General features: G+C 38.8%; 1 protein-coding gene and 1 long non-coding RNA gene across 2 annotated transcripts in view; one reads left to right on the forward strand and one right to left on the reverse strand.

Moving 5' to 3' along the window:
* Positions 1 to 1,736: 1,736 nt before the first annotated feature.
* The window catches only part of LOC146469868 (uncharacterized), a 68,351-nt gene continuing 49,584 nt past the window's right edge, over positions 1,737 to 20,503 (reverse strand). The window contains exons 14-26 of the mRNA XM_085122694.1: positions 15,059 to 15,313; positions 13,992 to 14,381; positions 12,963 to 13,316; positions 11,818 to 11,961; positions 11,113 to 11,256; positions 9,548 to 9,802; positions 8,431 to 8,820; positions 7,475 to 7,825; positions 5,791 to 6,444; positions 4,969 to 5,053; positions 3,543 to 3,590; positions 3,299 to 3,347; positions 1,737 to 2,624 (exon numbers count right to left, since the gene is read on the reverse strand). Coding sequence (XP_084978820.1) covers positions 3,302 to 3,347; positions 3,543 to 3,590; positions 4,969 to 5,053; positions 5,791 to 6,444; positions 7,475 to 7,825; positions 8,431 to 8,820; positions 9,548 to 9,802; positions 11,113 to 11,256; positions 11,818 to 11,961; positions 12,963 to 13,316; positions 13,992 to 14,381; positions 15,059 to 15,313 — 3,116 coding nt within the window. The 3' untranslated portion in view covers positions 1,737 to 2,624; positions 3,299 to 3,301. The remainder of the gene's footprint in view (positions 2,625 to 3,298; positions 3,348 to 3,542; positions 3,591 to 4,968; positions 5,054 to 5,790; positions 6,445 to 7,474; positions 7,826 to 8,430; positions 8,821 to 9,547; positions 9,803 to 11,112; positions 11,257 to 11,817; positions 11,962 to 12,962; positions 13,317 to 13,991; positions 14,382 to 15,058; positions 15,314 to 20,503) is intronic.
* Positions 5,062 to 11,771, forward strand: LOC146469869 (uncharacterized). The gene is made up of 2 exons (XR_014867126.1): positions 5,062 to 5,870; positions 11,571 to 11,771. It is a non-coding gene; the product is annotated as an uncharacterized LOC146469869 (long non-coding RNA).

The following is a 20,503-nucleotide window of genomic DNA, read 5'->3' on the forward strand; positions in this document are numbered from 1 at the left end:
AAAAGGAAGATACGCGTATCCGTCTTAATAATATTTTGTTGGTATCGAGTTATTGCTCGTGTGGTTATTTGAACATTCTTATTGTTAATCACTTTTAGAAGATATGCGAACCAGAAAGAAGTAAGAAAAAAGCAATCTAGTATTTGTTTTGCGTTGTATGAAGTGGATTTCGATCTTGTTGTGCGTAGAAATTATCAATATTTATGTTACTGAGTCCACTATGAAATCTCCCTTATTGGCCTCTCAAAAACGATAGCACATGCCTACCTGAAGTTTCCAGACTGTAAAAAACGGTTATCAGACCTATAACTTGCCACAAAATCATCTCCTGGTCTGAAATGAATGCATTTTTCGTGGAATAATAATGGTAAACAGCGTCCTAAAAAAATGACATATCAATCACAACTCGGATTTGACCTTTCGGTTTCTGAGAACCACAGACAATAAGGAGTTGTCAAACGTGCGTTACAGGGTCATGCATAATTAACTAAACGTGAATAATTTAAACAACACCTAAAGGATTCGAGACATTTCAGAAAGGTGCATCAGTAAGGGCCAATTTTCAGCTCAGACGCGAAGCGGGAGTCGGAGTACAGTACCAAGAACGATTTTTCAATCGGGCGTGCTTAGCGAGCTTTAAAAAGTACAGAAGCTAGACAGGCAACCTGAACGCCTTCCAGCTTATTCAACGAGGGCTTTAATAGAACACGCCAAAGAAAACAACCGAAACACTCTTCGTGAGATTTCTTTTGCTGGCACAAAACCGCATGAGCTTAAACGGTCACGTGTCACGCCAATCTCGTTCCCAGTGTCTCTGCTGGTCAGCTGCAGGTGGAAACAATGATTGTTAATTTCGAGAACGAGATCGGTATGAAGTACAGTTTGGTGATGCTCGTACGGCTTTTTGTTCTCGTACTCAGTCCAGGTCTTAAAGGCACTATCAGTGTCAAGCAGGTTTGCCAAAAAAACACGTTGTAGAAGAGAAAAAGTCCGCGGATTTATTCATTTAGTATTTTTATCACTACTTTCAAGAGAGCGCGAAGGATTTATCATGATTAAGACGTCTTGTTATAAAGTTCGAAAATGTACCAACTTAGCGTGGCACACGGGACTCGCAAAGCTAGTGCATTTGTGGCAAAGCTTATTTAATTGTGGCATTCATGTTATCCCCACCTGCGAACTAAGTCGACTGAAATAGGACGACAAGACATAATCGCTCGTTAGTTTAGCTGTAGTTATTATTCTTGAAAATTATTACTATTTAATTTAAACCAATCTTTTTTCAGGGCAACCTATGAACCACCCACTGGAGTGAAGAAAGTGTCATGACCGGTGAATATCACAGTTTATTATATAAAATTTAGTGGTATACCGAGTGGCAGCAAATCGATAAAAACGCCAGTGACGATATCATTTTTATCTAACACATGTGTGATATCATTTTTGACCAATCACCTCGCAGTATTTTCGCGTGCTGTCTCTCTCACGGAGAAAGAAACTGTGAGGAGAAAGAGTCTTACTCAAGAACAAAACACCAAAACAACAGCCAGGACTCAGACCACTCCAACTCGAGTCTACAACACTAAGTTGCAATCATTGCTAAAAAAAAAAAAACGTTTTCTTTTCCAGAAGGACATAAAAATCAAATTTCAAGGAAATAGCAAGGGCTTTATTTGTATTTCTTTGAGAAATTAAAGTAAGAGATAGGAAAGAAAATGTAACTGTCGACAACAGTATTGATTTCTTTGTTTCTTTGTTTATTAGTCAAGAAGGTTTATAATCGCACTAGCTTATATGTAGAAAAGAGAACCAGCAATATTTACAATTACATTAGGTTGTGAAAAAATGTTTCAACAATATCAACAAAACCTCTATACTGAGCAGGTATGTTTAGGTTACAGCATCGGTCATATTTACTTGAGACGCTTTACGAAACATAAGAATACACCTGTGAATCAGGCTCCCGTCAAACCTCAATTGAAATAGCTTGGCAAGAGTTGCCACACGGCCGTACATTCTTTGTAAATTTCACAGTTTTTGACGGCTAATTTTTCCAACAATAGACATTCACCCTGGTTATCAAGTGCGTCATGTTGTTTTAGTCTGTGGTGTCCATTTTTTCGTACCACATTGCTTCATATCATGATGAGGTAAAATGTAAACAATGACGTCAGCAAAGATTCTCCGATATTCACAATTGCTCCTTCACTCTCAATATTGAGCCAATCATTTTTGGTGTTTTCAGGTACCATTATCAGCATTTGGGGAAGGCACACTGAGAAGTATTACGACAAGTATGACTGAGGCTGGAGGCGTAATTTGGAAAAATTAACGACGAAAGAGAAAGGAAGAGTTAATTCTGATTGCAAAAGGATACCTTTGAGAAAATGAGTACTAATCAATGAAGGGAATGTGGAATCAGTTTTGTTCCACTTCGTGGGAAAGAGTTTTTCACTACCACTAACACTAACATTAACAGCTGGATCGTAGGCACTTCGTTGTTTGTAAGATATTATGTTTACAGTCTGACTGAGAATTCAATTTTAAATAGTTTTCATTGAACGTTTTCTTCAATCACTTTGTACAGTCACTTGCATTCCTCCATTCTCCATCTCCGGACAGATCTACAAAAACAAGATACATATTTCGGAAGTAACTCGTACGTTTTCAAGCTATGAAATAACCAATTGGTTTGTCTGAACCTTAGTGACATTTTTAGGCGTTTCGGAAAAAATATGACCAAAGAAACAGACTGGTGGAAATCTCTTCTAAAACACCTCAAAATGACACTTTCTTTCATGATTATTACACTGTTGAATATGCAAATCAGGCTCACAAAACTCAACTTAAGATTATATTCTCACGATGAAGAAACAACAACGCGTAAAACTGATACAAATACAAAGATCATTACAACTCAATATCCCCCCCACACCACCAACGTACGTTCCAACATAAACTCACAACATTGAGCAAACGCTTTTACAAGAACACACTTATAAATCACTTGTCTTCTCTACGAATATACTTTTATAATTTGTTTTTATTGACGAATGTAATTCATCAAAAATGGTAGCAGCTGTTACGGAGTTAAAAAGTGGACTGATCGATCGGTCAAAGGATACACTGGATGCGTAGAATACGGTAGGACAGCATATAAAGGCATAAAGTACGACATAGAATAAGCAGTAACAATCTATGTTTTCTTTGTGTTCGAAAATGGTTACCACTTACTGTGCTATGTAATAAGCTTTAAAAGGGGAAGATGTAACAGGGTTTTGATTTCCCCGATTCTTACTTGTCATAACGACGTATTTTCCTCGGATGCAGTTGATCCATTGCGTAACCTGAAAACGAGAAAACAGCAGATGAATTCTTCATTAACTACATCCCAATAGCTAGACCACAGGCAGCCTAAGCTCAATGTGAGAGAACCGTTGAATTGTAAGGATTTGTATGGAAAAGCAACGGATTTGTCTAAAATGGTAGAAACTAACATTGTTTTGTCTTATTTCATTGGTTTTAGTGCTTTTTTTCTTTACCTTAAATATAATCCATCGTTTAGTCCTGCAGCTCTGTTAATTCTCCTTCTACGTAGAAAGAAATACATTATTAAAGAACGCTTACTGTACCTGATTGAAAATTATATATATATTATTGATTATTAATTGTGGGGCTCTAGTAAAAGTCCGCAAGAGTTTCGATGCCAGACAATGTTATTTAGTAAATGACCTTAAAACTCAAAAACTAAACTAACAAGTAATGGATATCTTTTTAAGAAGCTAAATGTTTTTGTTATTGCTGTTTTTTGTTTGTTTGTTTGTTTGTTTGCTTTTTTTAGTTTTTTGCGTAGCTGCTTCCTTTAAAGTAAATAATTAGATATTGCCCGCTCATGTATGTGAAATATTCACTCATTGGTCGTTCAATAATTTTGTTCGAGATTAGTCCAAAAAGTAACTAACATACTTTTTTTGGAAAAATTCGGTAAAAACCTGAATAAATATAACAGGAGCATAATAACGGCATAGGCTTTCGTAAACTATTGTAAAGGTCATTTTCAAAATTGCGTATTATAAATTAAAACTGTTTCCCTAATAAATGTACGAGAATCACGCAGTGCATCAATCGTTCTAATAAATGCAAGTCTCACAAACCATAGTTAATCGAGGGACTGGTTAGGAAACCTTGCCATGAAAACAATGGTGCTGCTATTTATGTTGGAAGGGCCGCAACCCTCCACAATCCTTTGTTTTAACGTTCACACCATAGTTGAATATCTTAACAAAAACGCTTCGATTGGTCAGTTGCTCCAACACATTCCAAATTCTATTGATTTTTGTGCCGCGTCAAGGCCAAAAAGGCAAACAAAAACATATAACAAAGAAGTTTGTCAGGTTTCATAACCATTGCCTTGAATTAACTTTACACAAACTCGCAACAAGTTCGGTCGAAACTTCAGCCTATTTTAACATATAAAAAACGGGTGGTTTTCACCACATCAACTTCCAGTTCACTTCCACCTTTATTCAGAGCGTTCGCCTCCCACCAGAAATGCGGCTTGAGTTAGCCTCGATTTTCGCCTTTCATTCGGGTCCGGGTTTCATCCGTTTGGGGGAGAACGCAGACCCTTTTCCCCGAACAGTGCCTAATAATCGAGCCCTGGTTGCCTTTGTTACTGGTTTTGTTCCTTGCTTCCGAGGGTTTTTCTACCATTTTCTTCCCTCTATAAAAAGTCTAAACACTTTTAAATTCCAATTCGATCTTGAAGCAGTGGGCGAGAATCCTCGCTGTGGCTAACTCCCATTTTATATTTACGACTCACTAATATTTTATCAATTATAATTGTGGTTGACGACACGTAAAAAAATAGCCAATATTTGAGTTTCTTAGTTGGTGCAACTTTAACAGAACATGAAAAATATTAAAAATTATAAAGCAAGTGGATCTATTTGCTACACATGTCGTTACCTTCTCCGGTAAAAGAATACAGCTATGACGACCGCTATAAGAACGACTGACACGACAGGAACAATCACAGCTACCACATTAAAGCCTGCAGAGAGCAAAAACGATAGAAAAAAAACAATCCAGAGAAGGATTTCTTGTCTGTCTAGTTGCCACATCTCTAACGGAAGTAAAAAAAAATGGACTAAAGATGTATAAACGAAAGACAACCACAGTAATGAACGCAACTTAAGCAGCTATGAAGGAGAAAGCCTGAAATAAAATCAGGAATGAACGAGACTCGAACCCATGACGTCTGCGATACAGGTTCAGTGCCCTACCAGCTGAGTTATCCAACCAGTTGGGAGATACTAACTTGTGAGTTCGTGAAGGATGAATACAAAACACATGACTGATATATCAAACATCTCAACTGCTGCAGCTGATTAAGATGACTGCAAAACTGACTACGATGCTCTAAGTTTTATTTATCTTTCATCCATAGTTCACACATTCATATTTTTCATAGTCACCAAGAGACGAATCACAATATCTTACATCAGAAAAGGCCAGTGGGTGACTATTGGCAAACTTCCAGTCCGATTGCCTTCGGGAATGCCTGTACCGATCGATAGAAGGCTTTCGGAGTGGGCGAGTTATCCTAATGCTGGCTAGCGGCTTCTCTTTTCCCCAAATATCAATCGATAACAATCTCGAACCCGCAGTCTAATCATTTTACAGTTTCAGAGACGCGCGCGTACTACTCAATCAGCGTAAACAGGCACCTCAAGAGCCATTTGCAAAGATTGGGACGTAAATTCAACAACACTTTTTATCAATTTCTACCTTCCTTTGACTGCCCTTTGAGCTTCCTTGAGGCCAAAATGCAAGCAGTACATGAGGGCATCACCTTTGAGGTTTGTGAGGTTGTAGTAGTAACAGTTAATGAGAACGTCAGTTTCGATAATTGTGGGGTCGTAGTTGATGATGATGTCACTTCCGGTGTTTTCAGGGTCGTAACAGTAGATAAAGGCGTCTGTTCGGGAGTTTTTGAGATCGTGCATGTGGTAGTAACAGTTGAAGATGACGTCATTCCTGACGTTTGTAAGGTCGTAGAAGTAATGGTAGATGATAACGTCACTTCCACAGTTTGCAGGGTCGTTAAAATAATGGCAGATAAAGGCGTCACTTCCGGAGATTTAAGGGTCGTAACAGTAGGTGAAAAAGTTAGTTCCGGAGTTTGTGAGGTTGTACATGTAGTGGTAACAGTTGATGGTGACGTCAGTCCTGAGGATTGTAGGGTCGTACATGTAATGGTAGATGAGGATTTCACTTCCAGAGTTCGTGGGGTCGTACCATTGACAATAGATGACATCGTCACTTCAGCAGTTGGTATGGTCGTAGAAGTCCCAATAAACGATGACATTACTTCTGGCGAAGAGGTAACTGCAGACAATGGCGTCACTTCCGGTATTTGTAGTGTGGTGGAGACACTGGGAGCTAATTTTGAGAGGAAAGCATTTCACTTAGTCAAACTACTTCATGTAACTTCAACTAAAAAATGCCTACAGACAATGTCCTTCTCTCACACATTACCATTTACTATCAGGTTGCTGTAAATTAAGTACTATGGTCATGCGCAGTACTGTTCATCTGTATTAGCATAAGAGGAAACAAACGCACCGTACGATGCCAATTACATCTTTAAAACTTTTTAAAAAGTTTTTTACTCAGGAAAAAGAAGTACAATTAAATGATTGCTCTCTAGCTGATTCAAAATCATGATATATGGCATTTAGAACCTACACTGGGTACCAAATGGTTTTCTTTTTCTCGCGCGCGGCGGGAACACGTTTTTGGCCGAAGGTCAAACCCACACAGACTTGACCGAAACAGGAAACCGCGCATAAAAAGTCTATGGCAACCAGGTTATTTAAAGCAAGTTTTTTAAACAAGATTCGGTCAGGGTATAACAAAGACACGGTCTAAAGGGATGTTCAGTAATCTGGCCAACCCGATAGGTAATCATTGTCTACAGTAAAAAATGTTAACAAGGCATAAAGCAGTGACCAGAGACACCTATATCTACGTAAAATTAGATCTTGTAAATATGTATAAATATATAATTAATCGTTGTAAACCATGGTACATGTTGGACGCCGTATAAAAAACCTGGCCCTCAATAAAACAAAGATTAAAAAATTCTCACGACAACCAAGGGTAACACTTTATTCCAAAATGGCTACCATTTTAATATTCTTTTGTTGGTGTCCAAATTAACCCTTCTCGCTTAGTTTTTAAGCTCAAAAATCAAACGAATATTTTATCTTGAACGAGGCAAGAAGGACTAATTTGAATGCAAACAAAAGAAGATTTATATTGGAATAAGGTTTATAGCATAACACGAATGCGCCTATCTTTGATGTGAAACAACCAGCTACCATAAGCAAATTCTTCTTCAACACGACAATCAAATATTTGAAAAAGCACAATCAAATCGATCAAGACATCAGAAGTTCAAAATACTTACACGAATTATCAACAGCATAGTACGAGGCACTGAAGCCGGTGTAGGAATCATTCTTGTCTGATTTAAATATTAAAAACATTGTGTTTGACGAGGAGTATATTCCTTCGCTGGGGGGAGGGTGACCTCCATAGAACACTCCCAATACCTCCCCTCCTACATTTTCTCCATCATACACATATAACTCGTCCGTGTTCTGCTCGCTTTGCAAATCAAAAGTTGTGAATATTAAGTGGACTTTGTGCACTTTATTAACCATGATCCTCCAGGAGCAGTATTGTCCATCCGGGTACTTTCTCGGGTAGTTTGGTGATAGGAAAGTGCCACTTTCTGCGGTAAGGGTCTCTTTACATCCTTCAAAAACAAAAACAAGAACAAAACATAAAATTTGAACTGGTAACGGGATTGGTTTTGCATTTTATAATTGTAAGATATATCTTGGGAGTCAGTCTGAATGTTGCTGAAGAGGAATATTTCTTTGTCCTTGTGTTTTTCTTTATCACGATAATTTTTTCTTTGCGACCAGGTGACGAAAATCCCTTGAAGTTACTGAAAATGAAAATGAAAATGAAAAAATGACCAAAATTGAGTCATATCTTACTGAGAGCCATTTATATGGAGACCGCCAATTTCTGTTCGCTACTGACGCAAACGTCTGCCAGTGTAACTTTTCTCGAGTTTATGGAATACATCTTAGCCATTTGCTAATTAGGTATTTTTTTCAGCAGTATTATAAATTTTCATTTTCAGGAGTAGGTGTAAATTACCGCGGAATAATAGTCTATACCACATACTGAAAATAAGGGAAAACAAATTATAGTCTATATCGCTAAATGCATGAAATTTGCTGTCAATTGTCAATCCATGTCATGTCTATTTTGCTCTTAAACAGATTTTACATGGTTACGCCAAACTGCTTAGCTTAGTCGAAAGTAGGCAATAACATCTCCTTTCCTCACTTTGGTAGTAACAGTAATAAATGGTGGGGTGCATCTTTCCAGCGTTGTAAGGGTGCGCCCCTCCACTTTCATCGCCATTGTCATAGTCATTTGTGAAATAATATATCCACTCCACACTAGCTATCGCCCACTTGACCATCTGACACTTTGAGGAATTGTAAGCTAACAGGAAAAATGGCGACTTAGAGGGGAGAAGGATAGGATCATTTCTGTCTCCATCTGTTCTGCAACAAAAATGGATTTCTGTGTAGTGATCATATCTGCCCTCAGGAAGTGTTCCGTCGTATTCATTCATGTTCCTTAACCAATCTTCGTCGTCATGCCAGAAGACAAATCCTTCTATTAATCCTTTAGGGCATTGTGCGTCTACTTTATATATGCAGTATTTTCCTGTAAAAAAAACACGTTGATTCTGTTTACTTCAAATTACGTATACCAACCTTTTTATGTTGAGATTGTAAAAGACAACGCCCGATAAAGTTAAAACTATTACTTACTGGTTACTCTCCCATTTTAATTAGAAAACTAGCGTAATCAATCAGCAGGAAAACTATGATTGAATAAGAGCTTTCTAGGAGCTAAACAAGGCGTAGAAAACGTAAGAGAACTTTTCCTGCTCACTTACAGAAAAAAATTTATTTCAGGCAGCTTTTATAAAATATTTGACTATAAATGATAAAGGTTCCTGCTTTGCATTTTTAGTCCTTAATTCTGACAGCACACGCCCCATAAAAATGTTGGCATATTCCCGCCGAGATCGAATATTTTTGTTTATGGCCTCGTGCAATCTCTCTTTCCTTAAGGTGGATTTCCACTGTCGCGTAAATTTTACGTGCGTACAGACGTGAATTGAGCTGGCTTTACGTACGTTAATAAAATAAGAAGCGATGTATGAGCCACGTGGGTAAACGTAAAAAGTTGAACAGCATTCAACGTTTACGCACGCGGCTCATACATCGCTTCTTATTTTATTTACGTACGTAAAGCCAGCTCAATTCACGTCTGTACGCACGTAAAGTTTACGCGACAGTGGAAATCCACCTTTACTGGGGCTTACGCTCAGTGTGAAAATTCGTGCTAGCGGCACAATATTCATTGTACCTTCCAAATAACTAACCTGGTGGCCAAGCTGGTCTATATTTGTCCATATCTGTGAGATCATTTTTTATACAAAACGACCTGTTAACAGTAATCTTGTTCACTTTTCCATCGAGGTGGAATTCCGCTGACCTCGAGTTGTTTGATTTGTAATGATCTTCGTAATAATTTGTGTCCTGAAGTCTCCATCCCATCCTCCATTTAAAGTCGTCTGCCCAAGGACACCCGGACGCCGGTTTGGGTAACCCGTATGCCCCAGCTGGCCAGCGAATGGCTGTAAAGTAACGGTAAGATTAAAAAAATAGTCGTCAAAAGGTTTTCAGGAGCTATCAAATAGTATAACTATTTAAGGGCTAAAAGTCAGGTTTACTGCATGTCAAAGTCAATTATTCCACTCAATTTTCAAGACTAACTTTAGCGTTGTTCACGGATGAGTAAATTTTATTATATAGAACTCTACAAACCACCCCTAAACGGAGGTTTTAACCTAAACGGATGTTTTTAATTTTTAAAATTTAAAAATTTTATTTTAAAAACCTGTATGATCCACAGTCGGCAGCAGTTGTGAGGTTGCAGTAGAAAGAGAAGATGATAACGTCAGTTTCGATAATCGTGGGGTCGTAGTCGTAACAGTTGATGATTACGTCTCTTCCGGAGTTTTAAGGGTCGTAACAGTAGGTAAAGGCGTCACTTTCGGAGTTTGTGAGATCGTGCATGTAGTAGTAGGGACCTTAAAGGGGCTGTGTCACCTATTTTTTGTGTCACTTTGAATAGCCTAAGAATATATTTGAATTGATTGAATAGTCAAAATAATGGTTTACTTTTGTTAAAAATAACCCTACTAGTGCACAGAAGCTTGTATCATTCATCTTTGGCTGTGGATGGCTAGGATGGAAATGGATTGCAACCAATTTTTTCAAGTTCTTCCTGTGTATTTTAGAGAAGTTGCTAAAAACTGATTATAGGCTGTTCTTTCTTGGAGGAATCCCTTGATATTTTCTTTCCAGTGCTCTAACAGCAATTTCATTTTAGAAAAAAAGGTTCTCTGTCAAATATTTTAGCAGTTTTGACCAAAGTACAGCAAGATCGCAGTGACAGAGCTCCTTTAAGCGGAGACGACGACGACGCCAACGAAAATAAATTGAAACTTACATTTAAACTTAAAAACTTAAAAATTACATTTCGGGTGTTCTGAATAAATTCGCGATAATTTCTACTTATTAAGTTTGTGTAATGTGGCTGTACTATCCAGAAGCTTGCGCCTTAGGGGCGGCTTTAACGTTGAGATAGAGAAATGAAAATTAATCATCATGCGTTCACGTTCTCAATAAAACCTTCAGTGTGGTCATCTCGCGTTGTTGTTATCCGGAGGACGGCAAAGAAATGTACTAAAGTGTAAAATGCCATGCAGAGCAAGTGTTTTGCTAATTAAAACTATTGTTTTCTGACGTTCTCGTTGCTGTCGTCACCGTCGCTGTTTAAGGCCCCTAATAACATTTGATTATGACGTCAGTCCTGAGGTTTGTTGGGTCGTACAAGTAATGTTAGATGAGGATATTACTTCCGGAGTTGGTGGGATCGTACCTTTAACAATAGATGGCAGCGTCACTTCAGAAGTTGGTATGGTCGTAGAAGTCTCAATAAACGATGACATTACTTCTGGCGAAAAGGTAACGGCAGACGATGGCGTCTTTTCCGGTATTTGAAGTGTAGTGGAGACACTGGGAGCTAATTTTGATAGAAATTAAATTTCACTTATTCATAATATATCAAATCATTTCAGGTAACTTCAACTAAAAACGCCTACAGACAATGTCCTTCTCACACACATTACCATTAACTATCAGATTGCTGTAAATGAAGTATTATGGTCATGCGCAGTACTGTCCATCTGTGTTAGCATAAGACGAGACAAAAATTTTTAAAACTTTTTAAAAAGTTGTTGCTAGGGAAAAAGAAGTTAAAATAAATAATTGACCTCTAGCTGATTCAAAATCCTGATATATGGCATTTAGAGCCTACCCTGGGCCAAAGTTTGTGAGGTTGTAGTAGTAACAGTAAATGAGAACGTCAGTTCCGCTAATGTTGGGGTAGTGGTCGTAACAGTTGATGATGACGTCGCTTCCGGAATTTTAAGGGTCGTAACAGTAGATAAAGGCGTCAGTTCCGGAGTTTGTGAGATCGTGCATGTAGTTGTAAGAGTTGATGATGACGTCAGTCCTGAGGTTTGTAAGGTCGTAGAAGTAATGGTAGATGAGGATATCACTTTCGGAGTTCGTGGGGTCGTACCATTAACAATGGATGACAGCGTCGCTTCAGAAGTTGGTATGGTCGTTGAAGTCCCAATAAACGATGACATTACTTCAGGCGAAGACGTAACGGCAGACGATGGCGTTACTTGCGGTATTTGTAGTGTAGTGGAGACACTGGGAGCTTATTTTGAGAGGAAAGCATTTCACTTAGTCATATGTCAAACTATTTCATATAGCTTCAACTAAAAATGCCTACAGACAACGTCCTTTTCACACACATTACCATTAACTATCAGGTTGATGTAAATGAAGTATTATGGTCATGCGCAGTACTGTCCATCTGTATTAGCATAAGAGGAAACAAACACACCGTACGATGCCAACCACATCTTTAAAACTTTTCAAAATATTTTTAATCGGAGAAAAGAAGTACAATTATATGATTGCTCTCTAGTTGATTCAAAATCATGATATATGGCATTTAGAGCCTACCATGGGTTTTTTTCTCGCGTGTGGCGGAAACACTTTTTCGGCCGAAGGTCAAACACACACAGACCTGACAGAAACAGGAAACCGCGCATGAAACGTCTATGGCACCCTGGTTAATTAGAGCAAGTTTTTTAAACAAGAGTCGGCTACTGTCTAAAGGGATGTTCAGTAATCTGTCCAACCCGATAGGTAATCATTGTCTACAGTAAACAATGTTAACAAGGCGTATAGCAGTGACCAGGGACACGTTTATCTACTTAAATTAGGTCTTGTCAACAGGTATAAATGTATATTAATCGTTGTAAACCATGGAATATGTTGGACGTCGGTTCAATACCTGACCCTCGATGAAGCAAAGATTAAAAATTCTCAGGACAAACAAGGGAATACACCTTATTCCAAAATCCATTTTAATATTCTTTTATTGGTATTCAAATTAACCCTGCTTGCTTCCTTTTTAAAGCTAAAAAATCAAAAGAAAATTTTTATCTTGAACGAGGCGCGAAGGACTAATTTGAATGCAAACAAAAGAAGATTAAAATTGTATCTATTTTGGAATAAGGTTTAATAACCTTAAATGCGCCGATTCTTGATGCGAAACAACCGGCTACAATAAGCTTTTCAACACGACAATCAAATATTTGAAAAAGCACAATTACGTCGATAAAGACCTCAGAAGTTAAAAATACTTACACGAGTTATCAACAGCATAGTACGAGGCACTGAAGCCAGTGTAGGAATCACTCTTGTCTGATTTAAATATTAAAAACATTGTGTTTGACGAGGAGTATATTCCTTCCCTTGGGGGAGGGTGACCTCCATAGAACACTCCCAATACCTCCCCTTCTTCATTTTCTCCATCATACACATATAACTCGTCCGTGTTCTGCTCGGTTTGCAAACTAAAAGTTGAGAATATTAAGTGTATATTGTGCACTTTATTAACCGTGATGATCCTCCAGGAGCAGTATTGACCATCCGGGTACTTTCCTGGGTAGTTTGGTGACAGGAAGGTGCCACTTTCTGCGGTAAGGGTCCTGTTACATCCTTCGAAAACAAAACCAAAAACAAAAAAAATCAACTGGTAACGCGGTTGGCTTTGCATTTTTATGACTGTAAGATAAATCTTGGGGTTTTCAATAAGTCTGTCTGATTGTTCCTAAACAGGAATTTTTCTTTGTCCTTGTGTTTTTCTTTATCACGATAAATTTTATTTTTTGCCACCAGGTGAAGAAAATCCATTGAAGCTACTGAAAATTAAAATGAAAAAATGGCCAAAATTGATTCATATCCTAGAGAGAGCCATCTGTTATATGGAGACCGCCAATCTTTGTACGCCACTGACGCAAACGATTGCCAATGTAAATTTTCTCGAGACGTAATTCGGAACCATTACGAATTTCGAAATCATTACGAGATGTTATTCGGAACCATTACGAACATCGGAATTTTTTTACGAATGGCGGGCCATATGCCATTTGCTATTTTTAAGGTGCTTTTTCATTTTCAGGCGGAGGTGTATATTACCGCGGTATGATGGTCTATACTACATACTGAAAATGAGGGAAAACAAATTATAGGCTATATCGCTAAATGCATTAAATTCGCTGTCAATTGTCAACCATGCGATGTCTATTTTGCTCTTAAACATATTTTACATGGTTACGCCCAACCGATTAGCTTCCGTGGTGGAAAGTAGGCAATAACATCTCCTTTCCTCACTTTGGTAGTAACAGTAATAAATTGTGGGGTGCATCTTTCCAGCGTTGTAAGGGTACGCCCCTCCACTTTCATCGCCATTGTTCCAGTCATTTGTGAAATAATATATCCACTCCACACCAGCTATCGCCCACTTGACCATCTGACACTTAGAGGAATTATAAGCTAACAGGAAAAATGCCGACTTAGAGGGGAGGGTTATAGGATCATTTGTGTCCCCATCTGTTCTGCAACAAAAATGGATTTCTGTGAACCAATCATATCTGCCCTCAGGAAGTGTTCCGTCGTAATCATTCCTGTTCCATAACGTAGATTCGTCGTCAGTCCAGAAGACATATCCTGCTATTAACCCTTTAGGGCAGTGTGCGTCTACTTTATAAATGCAGTATTTTCCTGTAATAAAAAATGTTGATTATATTTACTTCAAATTATACCATCTTTTTTTATATTGAGATTGTAAAAAACTAGGCCCGATAAAGTTAAAACTATTACTTACTGGTTCCTCTTCCATTTTAATTAGAAAACTAGCGAAATTAATCAGCCAGAAAACTTTTATTGAGTTAGAGCTTTCCACGAGCTAAACAAGGCGTAGAAAACGTAAGAGAACTTTTTCTTGCTCACTTACAGAAAAAAAAAACATATTTCACGCAACTTTCATAAAATTTTTTCCTATAAATGATAAAGGATTCTGCTTTGGTTTTTTATTCCTTAACTCTGACAGCACCGCCCCATACAAATGTTATCACTGATTGGAGAAAAGTAAAATCTGGAACGGCTTAATATTACACACAGAATTGACCTGTTCAGCACAGCATCTTTTTGTACACTTCATATTCACATTGCCACAATTACCACCGGCCATGATCACCAACGAACTGCTCCCGTCTGACTTCGTAGCTCAAACGGAGCGACGGACGATCAAATCCGGAGGAAGTGGGTTCTATTCCCGCCGAGATCGAATATTTCTGTTTGTGGCCTCGTGCGTTCTCCCATTCCTTACTGGGGCTTACGCTCAGTGGGAAAATCCATGCTAGCGGCACAATATTCATTGTACCTTGCAAATCACTAACCTGGTGGCCAAGTTGGTCTATATTTGTCTTTATCTGTGACATAGTCTTTTATACAAAACGACCTGTTGACAGTAATCTTGTTCACTTTTCCATCGAGGTGGAATTCTGCTGACCTCGAGTTGTTTGATTTGTTATGATCTTTGTAATAATTTGTGTCCTGAAGTCTCCATCCCATCCTCCATTTAAACTCATCTGCCCCAGGACACCCGGATGTCGGTTTGGGTAAGCCATATGCCCCACCTGGCCAGCGAATGGCTGTAAATTAACGGTAAGATTAAAAAAAAAACAGTAGTCAAGAGGTTTTCAGGAGCAATCAAATAGTATAACTGTTCAAAACACGAACGAGATAATTTCCCTGTCGTCGGATTGCGAGAGTATTTGTTGGTAGCAATTTTTTGAAAGAAATTTGAACCACATTCCTCATTCATTCTCGCCATCTATGATTTTCCTGAAAGGGTTTGTCGAGTGTTTTTGATGACTAAAGGTTTTTACTATGCCTGATAAAGTAACTATGCCTGAATAAAAAAACATGGCCGTCAACATTTTGCCCCCGTTAGGTATACTTTATATTCTATGTTATCTTGTGTGTCCTGTGGAGGCAAAAAGATGGCGCTTGAGCTGAAGGTAATGCTATTTCACCGTTTGTTTTCTCAGATCACAGCTACAGTAGCATGTACACAAATAGAAGTGTTAATCTTCCTTGAAAATTTATGAACACTTAGGGATGTCGTATATCCTTCTGCAGCAGCAGCGAATCACAGCGGTAATGGCTCTAGCGATCGATTAAATGCAAAAATGTGGCAAACCAGACAGAACACAACCAGAAGACGTAAAAAGAAGAAAATTATCGAAAATTAAAACTTAGATCCCCCGGGTTAGAACCTTTCTCGAACTTGACTCGTGCTTGAGCTTGACTCGTGCTACGAGTAAACTCTCAAGGTTGTAGCACGGAGCACATTTAACAGAGATTATTTCTGAAATTGTTTAAAGCAGTGCAGTGAATAAAAGCATCATCAGCTAAATCAATCGATGATCAAGCCAGTTATCTATGAATAGTCAAGATCTAATCGTGGTCAAGCTGACAAGACGAAAAAATAAAAGTGTACGGCGAACAATCACAGCATCAATTGTTTGTTGACAATAGTTCGAATGGTTGGTTTAGTCTGGCTCGTTCATGGAATTTGTTTTACATGCGCATGCCCTATTCGGCTCCCTTTACTGTAGTAGCAAGTACACTAGTTACAACATTAATGCTCCATTTTAGCAACTGGTTGAATTCACTTGAAGTCGATTGTAAATGTTGCAATGCCCCCTTGCACATAGGATTCCCGGTCGGCTTCTATTTCAGTTTTCCGAGAATCCAATAAATTTACATGCTTCTGATCCGTTCTGGTTTTCATTACTGATTTTTATAGGATCTACACAAACATAGTTTTGCACAGTTAATGGGAAGTAATACAATCAAAACTACGTTAAATTTAGTTTAAGAAGTGGCCTACAAGGGAACGGGCACCTCGTCCACGATTTACCTTTAAATGCAATCAATATTATGACGTTTAACGAACTGAAAGGAAGGTATATTTTTCGAAACAATTCTGAATATATTGAAGGGATCGAGTTATTGCACGTACAGTTATTCGAACAATCTTATTATTAGCCACTGTTAACAAATCTACGAAGGAAGAAAAAAGCAGACTACTCTTTGTTTTGAATTGCGTGAAGTGAATTACGATCGTATTGTGCGTAGAAATTATCCATATTTATGTTACAGAATCGACTACTGAAATCTTCCTCGTTTGCCTCTCAAAAACCAATATCACATGCCTACCTGAAGTTTCCAGGCTGAAAACAACGGTTATCAGACCTAAAACTTGCCACAAAATCATCCTCTGGTCTGAAAAGAATGCATTTTTCGTGGAATAATAATGGTAAACAGCGCCCTAAAAGAACGACATATTTATCACAACTGATTTGACCTTTCGGTTTCTCAGAACCACAGACAACGAGGAGTTGTCACGTGCGTTACATGTCATGCATGCATAATTAAATAAACGTGTATAATTTATACAACACAAGGATGTAGGCGTCTGAGGATTGGAGATATTTCAGAAAGGCGCATTTTAGGGATTTTCAGCTCAGACGCAAAGCGAGAGTATGAGTACAACTGTCAAGAAAGACGTTTACAATCCACGCCTGCTAAGCTTTGAAAAGTACAGAAGCTGGACAGGCAACATGAAGGCCGACCAGCTTTTTGAAGAGGGCTAAGAATGTCCCCTAAAAAAAACAACGGAAAACTTCAACGTAAGGTTTGCTTTGCTGCATGGCACAAAAACGCCTGAGCTTAAACGGTCACTTGTCACGCCAATCTCGTTCCCAGTGTGTTTGCTGGTCAGCGGCAGGTGGAAACAAGGATTGCCGAGAAGGAGATCGGTATGGTTCCTCGAGGGCCGAAGGCCCGAGCGTAGCGAGGTTAATAAATTTGTCGGGCCGAAGGACCGCCGAAGGCCGTGCTCGGGAGCTAAGCCGTGAAAATTCGAGCCTCACATATATTTATATATCTGAGCTGAGAAGGTGGCTACAGAAATTGACGTTTTTGTTAACTTTTCTTAAGATATCTATTTATTTATTTATTTATTTATTTATTTATTTATTTATTTATTTATTTATTAGCGTTTCCTATTGAATTTCACATCAGTAAGTGAACAGATTACAAGAGTCATTAGAAAATATTTATAAAATCAAAATATTTCTCTCGCCTCCCTCCCTCCCTGGTTTGTTAACCTAGCCCCACTCTCTCTCAAACGTATTTTAACCGCTCAACGATTTGGCTTAGAATTCGGCGCGCGCTCTGAGCTCAGAACTAAGTCATTAGAGCTAGCGTTTCGTTTGGCTTCGTGAAGCAAAGTTTTCCCGAGCACATCATTAAGTCTAGTGAGGGAAGAAGTCTTACGAGTGCAGTTCCTGCCTCGTCTAATATGCTTGCTACCAGTAGTCCTCTTTTAAGCTAAACGGGTAATTTTCAGTTACTCGGGCTTGGACTATTAAAGGCTTGTATATTGTGGACTTTGCTTGAGGAGGTGACAGTCTTTGGCTTTAAAAAGTAGGTCTCAGGGATGAGTTCTATTCGGGCAACGTGAAATTTTCGCGAATTGTTGAGCCAGCCAAAGACTTAGTATATTTTTGTGGTGGACCCTTCCCTTTTCAATGTTGATTTCAACATCCGTGACCTAAGCTGATATGGAAAACACTAGCAAGAATGGGCAAGGATTTTCTCTTCAAGAAGCGTGAGTTTGAAAAGCTATTCCATTATTTTTCGCCGTTTTAACTGTAGCGTTGTTAGGCTAGTCATCGATTAGTCGAGAAGTGCGATTTTGGTCGGATTTCCGGACTCAGTGTCATAAATAATTTCCAGATGTTCGTTCGGCGTGATTCTCATTACGTCTTGAACTTATAATTAACACGGAAAATCAATTTAAAACGCTGTTTTGCCCCGATTAAGCCGATTCTTTTGTGGAAGGCTAGTCTTGAGCGCTTAAAGACCGGGTTTTGGTTGAGATTTAAGATGCGTTGGCGCCGTTAATAATTACCAAGTGTCACACTTGTTTAGTCGGATCACAGGTCATGTCTCATTTCACTCAGGTGTCAATGTCACGTCTAATTCCAAAGAAAAACCCCTCTTTTCTCTTGCATAGTATTTCCTGACCTTACTTTCTTGTAATGAACCGTAACTGGAGTACTGTTAATGACTAGCATATTCCTTCAGCTTAGAAAGTCTCAAAATGTGCTCAATTTCTGTAGCCACCTTTTTGAAAATCAGCTCAGATATATGTATGTATGTATGTTTATATATTTCCGTGAAGGTGTCCGTGCTGTTGCCTGGCAACAGTGCGCAAACGAAGTATGAATGACTTCAGACAAAAGAAAGGTTGCTAGGCAGCAACAGAAGACAAGCTGACGTCAGACGCATTTCGTAGTTATTATGCGACACAACCGGTTTCAACCGGTCTAAAACTGTCAGGACTGGTAACTACTAGAAATACGTGACTTGCAAAACCTCGCGAAGTGGAAAGCCCTCTTTACTCGTATTGTAGCATCAAATGAGAAGATTAAAAGGTTTCTGAACATAGCAACTATTTTGATGAGCATGGTCTTTTCATAGTTCCACAGGCTAGTTTGCGGTTAAAAATCTATTTCTGATGCGATGAAATGTACAACGGGCGTGCAGCGCTGTCGTGTTCGATGAATTTATTTCCCACGGAAAATTATTTTACCGCGGCCACAAAACGTGTAATTTCTTCAATGCAATCTTTCACAAAAAAGATTTCTGGAAGAAAGGGAAAAGATTCTGGAGAGATAGTTCTGTATCCAGTGAATATTGATCAACATTGCAGTTGAAATTTGATCCGGCACGTAAACTTTCCCGATGTATGCAAATTTTGCTCCAGACGACGCCAGACAGACTGACGTCATTCATACTTTGTTTTTCACTGTTGCTAGGCAACATTGCGGACACCTTCAACGAAATATATAAATATACATACATACATACATACATACATACATACATACATACATACATACATACATACATACATACATATAAATATATTTTTCCCTCGAATTCGCGCGGCTAAGCTCCGCTCGGGCCGTAAAAGAAAACCGCTGCCTCTCGATGGCGCACTCTCATGTTTATTCATTGAGGGCCGAACGTGTTATTCTTCACGGAGTGAAAAATGTTTAGTATTGGTGAAACACGACCAAATTGTGATGCAAATGGACCACAGGAAGACGCACAAGTGACAAGAAATTTTCGCCGAGGGAGATTAAACGACGAAACTCCTGAACAACGTGAAAGACGTCTTCAGATGCAGCGCGAGCAGCGAAGAAGAAGGAGACATCAGGAAACCAGAGAGCAAAGACAACATCGCTTGGCTCAGCGAAGACAGCGCCGTCAGGAAGAAACAGAGGAGCAGAGGAACCGGAGATTGGAATATCACAGGCAGTACAACCAAGGTAGGCGTGCATTAGAAACTGTAGACGATAGGCAATTTAGGTTAAATTTAACTCGTGCTCGGTTTAATAACGAAACCCCTGTTGAACGCGAGCTTCGATTACATCGAATTCGAACTAACGAGGCACAACGACTGATTAATGAGACTGAACACGAACGAGATTTACTTTTACAAACGCTTCGGACAAACCAGGAACAACGACTACTTAATGAGACTGAACAGGAACGAAACTTACGATTTCAAACGGTTCGGACAAACCAGACACACATTGTCAAGACAGCAACTGCCACTCCGTTTGAGCTATGCAGTGACCATTCACAAGTCGCAAGGCCAAACATTATCTTCAGCGGTTATTGACTTAGGAAAAGCAGAAAGAGCTGCAGGATGTAGTTTTGTGGCACTCTCTAGAGTACGCTCTTTAGACAATGTAGTT

This window comes from Pavona decussata, unplaced genomic scaffold (assembly GCF_977016875.1).
Source record: "Pavona decussata unplaced genomic scaffold, jaPavDecu1.1 SCAFFOLD_115, whole genome shotgun sequence".
Lineage (NCBI taxonomy): Eukaryota > Metazoa > Cnidaria > Anthozoa > Scleractinia > Agariciidae > Pavona > Pavona decussata.